The sequence below is a fragment of the Barbatula barbatula genome (genome assembly GCF_947034865.1).
Source record: "Barbatula barbatula genome assembly, chromosome: 25".
NCBI lineage: Eukaryota > Metazoa > Chordata > Actinopteri > Cypriniformes > Nemacheilidae > Barbatula > Barbatula barbatula.
Window position 1 is genome coordinate 10,826,676 of NC_136788.1, and position 11,058 is coordinate 10,837,733.

General features: G+C 39.6%; 1 protein-coding gene across 1 annotated transcript; it reads right to left on the reverse strand.

Moving 5' to 3' along the window:
• Nucleotides 1–477: 477 nt before the first annotated feature.
• Nucleotides 478–9,701, reverse strand: LOC306890404 (interferon-induced GTP-binding protein Mx3-like). Its single transcript, XM_079450102.1, has 14 exons — nucleotides 9,431–9,701; nucleotides 9,071–9,273; nucleotides 8,382–8,498; nucleotides 8,027–8,116; nucleotides 7,174–7,328; nucleotides 6,953–7,091; nucleotides 6,644–6,842; nucleotides 6,445–6,523; nucleotides 6,203–6,325; nucleotides 5,799–5,931; nucleotides 5,328–5,477; nucleotides 5,083–5,159; nucleotides 4,782–4,991; nucleotides 478–1,702 (listed from the first exon to the last, which is right to left on the reverse strand). Exons 1-14 carry the CDS (start codon nucleotides 9,499–9,501, stop codon nucleotides 1,478–1,480), a joined length of 1,971 nt encoding a protein of 656 aa, XP_079306228.1. The 5' UTR covers nucleotides 9,502–9,701; the 3' UTR covers nucleotides 478–1,477.
• Between the last annotated feature and the right edge of the window lie 1,357 nt (nucleotides 9,702–11,058).

Genomic DNA, 11,058 nt, shown 5'->3' on the forward strand with positions numbered 1-11,058 from the left:
ACAAACTTAGACTCAACTCAATTGACACATTAATTGCTTCATGAATCAATTGAACGTAATTGTACTCGACTTCGAGTTTAATTGACTCATAAAGCTAATTACATTTAACTTAGGTCCTAAAAATGTAATGAAGCTCTATAACTTAAGTGTTTCAGTTGTTTTTTACAGTGCTGTTTTAAATTCATTGAATACAGTTAATATACAATAAAATATTAATCTGAATTGATATTAACCTAAATTAAATATAAAATAAATAGTTATATTACGACCAAAAACAGACTGGAAGGTACCTTCGGGTCAGTGTGTGATTCCGATGAAACCGAATAAAATTAAACCAGCAGCATTCATCTTTCTAATTTTAAATGTAACCCGAAATGATGCAAAAACATAAATTTACCAGGTCTTCTCAAATGAGTTTCATTGCATCCAGAGCTAACGTATTTAATTTGCACAGTATAAAGAAAACTAAAGAGAGTTACAAAGAAAAAACAAGTTTATTGATCCTTCATAAGTCACCAAGCAGTTTTAAAACAACTTTCAAGAAGTCTTAGCCCATTTCAACACATTGAAAAAATTAACATTTCTATTTATTATTCATTTGACCTTGATATATTGGTGCCTTTGTTTTTATATGGTAAAACCAAACCTATATACCCAAAAGTAAAATACTATTGCATCTTACTAACCACCTGATGGTTATGTGTAAATGCAGTTTAAGATACTGTAGTTTAACCATGATATACAGCAAAAAGTAAAACTTAATACTGATTATATTTGTAAGGTTTAGGAAAGTGTATTGGCTTGTTAGATACATTATATATGCAGATAAGCTCCTTAAGTCAGTATGGCTAAAATTAATCTTGCAGTTTAAAGTGGTAAATTTCATTTCACGACTAACTTTAAATGTATATCACACTATCAGAAATAAACCCCTTAACAAACAGACAAGTGCTGTTATGTAACTTTTCCTTTCCTCAGTAAATTAACAAGATTTAGGCCTACATGACCTTAAATGGGATGTTACATAAATTATGTATTTACGACTTTGCATCCTCAAACACATTTGCTTATTTCTTCCATAGCCATGTTCAAAGAATCCCGACGACTCTGTAACAAGTCGCGTCTTTGTCTTCTACTGTCGTCAGAAGACCCAGACAGAATCTGATGCACATCTGCTTCATTCATCAGTGTCAACATATCATTACGCAGGTGATCAGCAGCCTTTTTTAACATGAAATGATGTGAGATACATTATGCATTCATGATAAAAAGTATCATTTCTATTGCAGTTTATATTGGTTAACTAAAGGTAACATTAAATGTGTTTAAATATACATCAGACTGTCAGAAATAAACCCATTATAAAACCCCAATGATCTACATCATCTAAGTCATCTATACATTTACATGAACGTCAATGGTTTGTTGTAAAAATGATATATTTTTAGATCATATGTTTTAGATTTTATAAGATCCTTCAAATCAATGGGCGAATTATTTCCTGAGCAGTGTTCAAACGTTCAAGGCGAGTCTGTAAATCGTTGCGTCTTCGACTGACATCAGAATCCTCATACAGAATCTCACGCACATCTGCCTCATCCAACAGAGTCAGCACATCATTACGAAGGAGTGTAGATGCCTCTTTTAGCATGAAATACTGCATCAGCATGGGCACCTGATCAGCCATACGCTGAACCATTATCTGAAATGAAATCAGTATACATGTTAGTCTTCAGATGTCAAAATAGCTTAAATTTGCAAGTTAAATGTATATGCTCACAACCCATCACTGAACAAAGCACTGCACAGCATCTATAGCGGACTATTAATTTGGTTTCTCTACACAGCAGCAAGCTAATTTATATGTCATATAGATTACACTGTATCTTCCAACAGAACAACATTGATAAATTAATAACCAATGGCTTGCCTACGGGCCGAACGGCAGTGCAGAGTACCCGACCTTCTTGGAGTCTCTGGGAGGGGTGCTGGAAAGTGCTCCGACTGGGGACTCGGTCGTCCTACTGGGGGACTTCAACGCCCATGTCGGCAACGACAGTGACACCTGGAGGGGCGTGATTGGGAGGAACGGCCCCCCTGATCTGAACCCGAGCGGTGTTCAGTTATTGGACTTCTGTGCTAGTCACAGTTTGTCTATAACGAACACCATGTTCAAGCATAAGGGTGTCCATCAGTGCACGTGGCACCAGGACACCCTAGGCCGCAGGTCGATGATCGACTTTGTGGTCGTTTCATCTGACCTGCGACCATATGTTTTGGACACTCGGGTTAAGAGAGGGGCGGAGCTGTCAACTGATCACCACCTGGTGGTGAGTTGGATCCGATGGCAGGAGAGGAAGCTGGACAGACTCGGCAGACCCAAACGTACTGTAAGGGTCTGCTGGGAACGCCTGGCGGAGTCTCCTGTCAGAGAGATCTTTAACTCCCACCTCCGGCAGAGCTTCAACCAGATCCCGAGGGAGGCTGGAGACATTGAGTCCGAGTGGACCATGTTTTCCGCCTCCATTGTCGAAGCGGCCACTCGGAGCTGTGGCCGTAAGGTCTCCGGTGCCTGTCGAGGCGGGAATCCCCGAACCCGGTGGTGGACACCGGAAGTAAGGGAAACCGTCAAGCTGAAGAAGGAGTCTTATCGGGCCTGGTTGGCTTGTGGGACTCCTGAGGCAGCTGACAGGTACCGGCAGGCCAAGCGGACTGCTGCCCGGGTGGTTGTGGAGGCAAAAACTCGGGCCTGGGAGGAGTTTGGTGAGGCCATGGAGAAGGACTATCGACTGGCCTCGAAGAGATTCTGGCAAACCGTCCGGCGCCTCAGGAGAGGGAAACAGTGCCCTACCAATGCTGTTTACAGTGGAGGTGGGAGGCTGTTGACCTCAACTGGGGATGTCGTCGGTCGGTGGAAGGAGTACTTCGAGGATCTCCTCAATCCCACCAGTCCTCCATTGAGGAAGCAGAGGCTGAGGGCTCAGAGGTGGACTCGTCCATCACCCAAGCCGAAGTCACTGAGGTAGTCAAGAAACTCCTCAGTGGCAGGGCACCGGGGGTGGATGAGATTCGCCCTGAGTACCTCAAGTCTCTGGATGTTGTGGGGCTGTCTTGGCTGACACGCCTCTGCAGCATCGCGTGGCGGTCGGGGACAGTGCCTCTGGGATGGCAGACCGGGGTGGTGGTCCCTCTTTTTAAGAAGGGGGACCGGAGGGTGTGTTCCAACTACAGGGGGATCACACTTCTCAGCCTTCCCGGGAAAGTCTATGCCAGGGTACTGGAGAGGAGAATACGGCCGATAGTAGAACCTCGGATTCAGGAGGAACAGTGTGGTTTTCGTCCAGGCCGTGGAACACTGGACCAGCTCTACACCCTCTACAGGGTGCTGGAGGGTGCATGGGAGTTTGCTCAACCAATCCACATGTGTTTTGTGGATTTGGAGAAAGCATTCGACTGTGTCCCTCGCGGCATCCTGTGGAGGGTGCTTCGGGAGTATGGGGTCTGTGGTCCTTTGCTAAGGGCTGTCAGGTCCCTGTACGACCGAAGCAGGAGCTTGGTTCGCATTGCCGGCAGTAAGTCGGACCTGTTCCCAGTGCATGTCGGACTCCGGCAGGGCTGCCCTTTGTCACCGGTTCTGTTCGTAATTTTTATGGACAGAATTTCTAGGCGCAGCCAGGGGCCGGAGGGTGTCAGGTTTGGGGACCACACGATCTCGTCTCTGCTATTTGCGGATGATGTCGTCGTGTTGGCCCCTTCAAACCAGGACCTTCAGCATGCACTGGGACGGTTTACAGCAGAGTGTGAAACGGCTGGAATGAAAATCAGTACCTCCAAATCCGAGGCCATGGTCCTCAGTCGGAAAAGGGTGGCTTGCCCACTTCAGGTTGGTGGAGAGTTCCTTCCTCAAGTGGAGGAGTTTAAGTATCTCGGGGTCTTGTTCACGAGTGAGGGGAGGAGGGAACGGGAGATTGACAGACGGATCGGTGCAGCTTCTGCAGTAATGCGGTCGATGTACCGGTCCGTCGTGGTGAAGAAAGAGCTGAGCCGCAAGGCGAAGCTCTCAATTTACCGGTCAATCTACGTTCCTACTCTCACCTATGGTCATGAGCTTTGGGTCATGACCGAAAGGACAAGATCCCGGATACAGGCGGCTGAAATGAGCTTCCTCCGCAGGGTGGCTGGGCGATCCCTTAGAGATAGGGTGAGAAGCTCGGTCACCCGCGAGGAGCTCGGAGTAGAGCCGCTGCTCCTCCACATCGAGAGGGGTCAGCTGAGGTGGCTTGGGCATCTGTTACGGATGCCTACTGGACGCCTTCCTCGGAAGGTGTTCCGGGCCCGTCCGACCGGGAGGAGACCCCGGGGAAGACCTAGGACACGCTGGTGGGACTATGTCTCCCGGCTGACCTGGGAACGCCTCGGTGTCCCCCCGGAAGAGCTGGAGGAAGTGTCTAGGGTGAGGGATGTCTGGGCATCTCTGCTTAGACTGCTGCCCCCGCGACCCGGTCCCGGATAAGCGGAAGAAAATGGATGGATGGATGGCTTGCATTATAAAGTATACTGTAAAAAATGTAATATTAACTTCTGTTTTTAATGTTTTATTGTGTTTTTTATAAGCAATAAGGCAACTGTGTTTACATCTTTGGGTTGTGTGTACCTGCACCATGTTGTCTGACAAACTGTGGTCAATCCACCAATAATACATATACTTGAAATTAACAAATTCCATTAAAAAAATCTAAAAATATTTTATAGGTATTTATGTAAATACTTTCTAGATTTACCTCTAAATACGTTTTCAGCATATCAGCGTACTTGGTTGCTACATCACAGAAAGGTAACCGAGCATCAGAAAATATCTCACTTCCATTTGCATTCAGGCTATGGAAGTAAATATCATCTTGGGTGAAGATTATGTTTTCCATTTCAAACTGCTCCTGAATCCTCTCCTCAGCTTTGATTTGCTGACTTGACTGAATGCGCTCGATTTTTTGCTACGATTTATATAAAAGAAGTTACTAAAGAAGATTAAAAATGAAATTATGTTGCTGTTTTTATTTCCTCCTATATAGGAGTAATATTTACCTCAGTGGCTTTTCGTAAAGCGGGGTATCTCTGGAAGCACTCATCAGACACATCTAAGAGCTGCTTGAGGATGATACCTAATGCAAAGAACATGTAACAAACAAACAAAACAACCACTGACAATTGGTTAGGGCTGAGTGTGATAATTCAAAAACTACAAAAAACTGTGTTTTCTTTCTTGTTGTCATTTTACAATGCACACTCCCAGAATAAGAAAGACCAAACATAAAGATGTGTTATGGTACCTTTAATGGTACTGAGTAAATCAATTGCTGGGTCCATAAGTTTGGCAATAAGCTCCTGCAGAATCATCTCAAAAGTCCTGTAGCTGCTGAAGCCGGCCAGTTCCCGTCCTCTATTCTTTAATAGTTGTTCTTTTGTAGCCGACTGGTTAACTTGTTAAGTAACAAGATGCATTTCTCATTAAAAACATTTACTTTTATGTTTAACGCTCAAATCTGTTGAAAACCTGCACTTATTATTTAGGTATTATATTGTGTTTTCACATAGTGTGACAGTGCATGTCAGAATGTGAATAGCGTTGCTCAGATTATTTTGCTTTAGAAGAATGTGATAAAAAATGTTTTACTGAGATTTCTCTTTTACGTGGGTATGAGCATCAAAACAAATACATGCTGCTTAAACATTGCCGTGTGAAACATGTATTAGAAAGTACATAAGTAAATGTTTCATAAATTTGAACGTTTAATACTGACGGGATGACATTGTTCTGTTAAGATGGTCGTTCCACTTCTTGTATTCTTTCCGAAGCTGGATGAACAAATTCTCTTTATTGATCAGGTCCCCTGATGATAAGGAATTTATTTTATCGTTGAATCCTGTTAAGGACTGTGAAAAAGAGAAACAAGTAAGATATACAAGTTACATTAAAATAAAACAAAATTCCTTATTTGGCATCAAATTAACATAAATAACAGTACACAAATCTAACATTAAACAAAAGATCAGGTCAGATCAAGGAGTAAACCTTTCCAGTAATAGTAAATTTTTTGCTTCCCTATATGTTTTCATGGAGGTAAACTCCCCATTCCAATTCCTTATTTAACTGCACATCTGTATAATAAAACAAATACGTAACAATATTTTAATATTTTTTTACCTCAATCAGAAATTGTCTGGCCCCCTGAGGGTCCCGTGGTGGTCCACCCTCAATCTTCCTTAGCTCATTTCTCACGTTTGTTGTATGTTTTTGTATCTCTTCATCAAGCAGTGGCAATACATTCTAACCAAAATGTGAAAACAATATTGGTTGAACTTCTATTCGAACTTCTACTGTCTGTTCTGGTGATTGTTTATACTATCATAGGTTTGAAATGCAAAGTCCTTTAAAGTAGGACATACCCTTATATGATTCACAAGATGTTTTGTCAGTTCAGTGGCAAGTTGTGGAATAGTGGCTTTGTTGTCAGTTAAAAGCTGTCTGTAAACAAAACGAGGAGGCACTTGCTTAATCCATTAAAACTTGATAACACTTGATCAATTTATCAAAAGTAATGTCATTAGGGAGGTTAAGATGTTGAAGAGATTTTTAATCTTTAACCTGAAATATTCGTGATTTAAAAAAAACTTTCTCTCCATTTCTGAAGCCTCCTCCAGAGAAATGTTCTGATCAATCTGTTGTTGACCTCTACATTTTACCATGATGTAACCTATTTTAAGATGGAAGACTTCATTCCGGGCAGTGGCCAGAATGTCTCTCTCTGTTCCTCTGTCTATAATGTCAGGCTTGGTTAAAACAGCTGTTAGAATCAAAATACATATTTTGTCAAGTGTACATTTGGACAAACTGTATACAGGTGTAACAGAATTATGGCAAGATGATATGTGTGATGATAATCTTCTACGTTACCAAGAGTCCTTGTACCCTCAGGATCGACACTCATTGCCATTTGTAACGCTTCTGTTGTTGCGATGTCAACATTGCATGGGACCACTACCATGTTTATAGTTTCAGGCTTCGCAATAAATTTCATGATCAGATTTCTGATCTACAAGACACAAAGCCATTGATTAAAGACCTGGTGTGCAAAGTACCAATCTCTATTTGCAAAAAACAAGAAAGTTCCAAACTTGGTTTCCAATATCTGGTGGTTGTCCTTGTACAGGAACTCTGGCAATTCCAGGTAAATCGATCAGTGTGAGGTCACACACATCCGGTGATCTGATCTCTAAAGTGATGAGTTCATCAGAGATTCCTGCCCCTTCTCCAGCCAGTTCATTCTGAGCTGTTCAACAAATACACAACATAGTGACATTTATTTAAGTTTCCGATGAAAGGTGTTTTCAAAATGTAAAAGATTCATTCCGTTTCCTCTCTGGTGAAGGTTAACAAATTCCCCTATTTGCCAACAGCCATAGATTAAACTAGTCTTGAGTAGATATGCAACGATACTAAAATTCTCAAACTATTCCGATGGCTGATTTTTCAGAGTGATGCCTTCCGATACAGATATTTTGATGGTTAAATGAACTTTAACTTAACTTTCTTAATGTCATTAATTCATATAATAGCTATTAATATTGAACATCATTTTCTATACACAGAGCACAAATTGATTACATTTTCCCCTAATCTTTTGATTGACATCATCAGCTGTTTGTCAAGGGTTTTTAAACTATTAGCTGACAGTGTGAAAAATTGCTTTTATCAATACCAATTATTGATCTATATATCAGTGCATATATAGTCTAGAGTATAGGACAAAACAAGACAAGATGTTGAGTACTGAACTTGGGTGCCGACTGAGAGACAAAATATAGAACATGTTCAGATAGATTGGAACACATTGCAATGACAATTCCCCCACAGTAATATATGGCATTCATGGGTTTGTTTTCATTTTTATGGGTTTTATTGTATTTAGACTATACTATTTTATTGTATGTAAAAAAAATGCCTGTTTAATTTTACTTTTAGTATTACCTTCTTTTACACACTCTTCAACTAACCAAGGCTCATCCATTGTAAATGTCCTTGGTGTGTAACATTCTGAAAGTTCATCTCGGCCAGAACCTGCAACATCACACAGTTTAATTCAAACAGTTAGAATGATAAAGTAACAACTGCTAATGTAAATCCGGGAGTAATTCAAAGATATATACATATTTTCTAATAGCACAAGTTCTACCATGCTGATTAATCTGGAGACATGGAAATATTAAAAATTATGATTTGGCACGGGCAGATTCTTGTTTTGAGGAGTTGAAAAAGGTGAAATATACTGTATATTTGATTTACTACGTAACTTAAATATATGGAAAAACACAGGTTGTTTTACCGACTGACAAGTTCACAACATCAAATGTCTTCAGGCGGTAAGACACAGTGGCCTTCCATCTGATTCCATCTTTTACCTTCTTCAGCTTAAGCTCTAGTGGGCATCTGGTGACAATACCTAAACCCAAGAGAGTTCAGGTTTCAGAGCACTGTACCACTGGGAAATCATGTAATAACCATAGTGTATAATTATGTCGTTTTTGTTTTTATTTCATTTTTTTATTTTCATTAAAGGATGAAACCACTACGCTTTCCAGATTTCATACTTTTATGTTTTACATTAAGCACATACAAGACAGACTTTTTGGCTATTTGCCTTCTTCAACAATGTACAAGTCAACATATCAAGGATGCAAATCTTTATTTAAATGATAATACGTAAAAGCATGAAATACCAAACTTCCTGTAGAACAGGGGTGTAAAACTTAATTTGGGTCACAGCCACCCCCTCCCAGTTTATTCCAACCCTAATTCAAAACGTTATCTCCACATCAAACGCCAGGCTTACTTGAAAACTAGAGGTTGTTGGAGGTTGAACTAAACTCTGAAGGGCTGTGACCCTCCAGGAATTGAGTTTTGTAGCCTTGCTTTGCAAAATATAGTCCAAGCGTGGCCAGTCCCACTGTCCTGAAGAGGTTAGCTCTAATTTATAGCGTATAAATGGCCAGTAGTAAAGAAAACAATACTCACCGGTCCCTCTTGGTAATGCAACTCCACATAGAGCTTCCAACACAGAACTTTTTCCAGAACTCTGGTCTCCGATCACTACAATAGTCGGTAGTGCTATGTCTATATATCTTTGTATGCCAATTGACCGCAGATTGTCAATCATATCAATTAATGGACGAACTTTCTCCTTTATACGACTATGAAGCTCTCCACCCATTATCTGACTGTAAAGATGCACATTTACTCTTTATTCAGAGCACGTAGTACAAAATAAATTAGATCTATGTAATTATACAAATAACATAAATGTACTCTATACAATTGATTCATATTTATTTATTTTTATTTGATAATACTAAGCAACGTCAATTTTGTACTAACCTTTCGTTTTGAGAACTGCCAATGTCTTCAGAATTATCACTGTCATTGCTGTCATTGTTTAATTGGGACATTTCTGAAGAAAACCTGAAAGTTCACTTATTAAATAAAAAAATGATAATTCATATAGGCCTATAGATTGTAGATAATGTCCTTCCTTTCGGATGCCTCCTATAATGTCTTTAACTTAGGCTTCAACCAATCAAAGTGTTTGGTAGTGCTAAAGAGAAATCACGAAGAGCTCCTTAGCTTCAAATGTGAAATCATGTGTGTCAAGCTGAATATATGTATAGTGCATTTATAGAGTCACGCCCTCTGGAAAAATGAGTGAAATGCATTGACAAAGGTTTTTTGTGCCTCCAAAGGTGGTGGAATAAAATGTTATTGAGCTTACATTGCAAAACTCTACAAACTATGTCATAGGAAACTCTTCAACAAACAATTCTGTAAGAGACCTTTTAGAGTTAAAAATTGGCTGGAATATGAACACTTTGATATATTAAAGGTAATAAAAGTTTAGTTGAACTTGTTGAATGGAAGACGACTAAATGTGTGTCATTCTTGATGAACCAGTTAAACTAGATTTGAGTCGGATTATAAAAGCACTTTGTAAATTTTTTCTTAGTATAGTTTGTTCTTTGAGCCATTCAAATCCTTTTTTTAAAACTTCCAAAACATGCAGAGAACATACTTTAGAACAACATATCAGGGCGCGTCCCATAAACACAGAACTGCTTTTCAAGACTGTACGTGAGATGATGAGTTGGACCTGTTTTCTATTGTTGTTGAGAATCCTGTGCTGTCAATTACATAGATTTATTCTACGCTGTAAAGAATTTCTGTAGAAATAACAATATTATTGGAAACTAGCTGCATTACTACAGCAGAAATGTTTACAGTGTACACATTGACTTTTATCTGTCAGCAGACAAATTTCTCCATGTTAATACTTAATGATCCGTTTTTCCACTTTCATTTCTTGCTTTGACTGAATTTCGTCAATCTGGTTCTAAGGGAGTTCTCGCATAAAGTTACAAAGCCATATGACGAGTTTTGTCAGTTGTGGTTATGTGAAATTTTGTACGGAATTTTGACTAACCAGTATTATGTGTATCAGGTTTGGGAAACACACCTCACACATAACTCTCAATTCTTTCTGTATGATATGTGCAGACAGTTTAAGCAGCAACAACAAACATTATGTAGTACAAACTTAGACTCAACTCAATTGACACATTAATTGCTTCATGAATCAATTGAACGTAATTGTACTCGACTTCGAGTTTAATTGACTCATAAAGCTAATTACATTTAACTTAGGTCCTAAAAATGTAATGAAGCTCTATAACTTAAGTGTTTCAGTTGTTTTTTACAGTGCTGTTTTAAATTCATTGAATACAGTTAATATACAATAAAATATTAATCTGAATTGATATTAACCTAAATTAAATATAAAATAAATAGTTATATTACGACCAAAAACAGACTGGAAGGTACCTTCGGGTCAGTGTGTGATTCCGATGAAACCGAATAAAATTAAACCAGCAGCATTCATCTTTCTAATTTTAAATGTAACCCGAAATGATGCAAAAACATAAATTTACCAGGTCTTCTCAAATGAGTTTCATTGC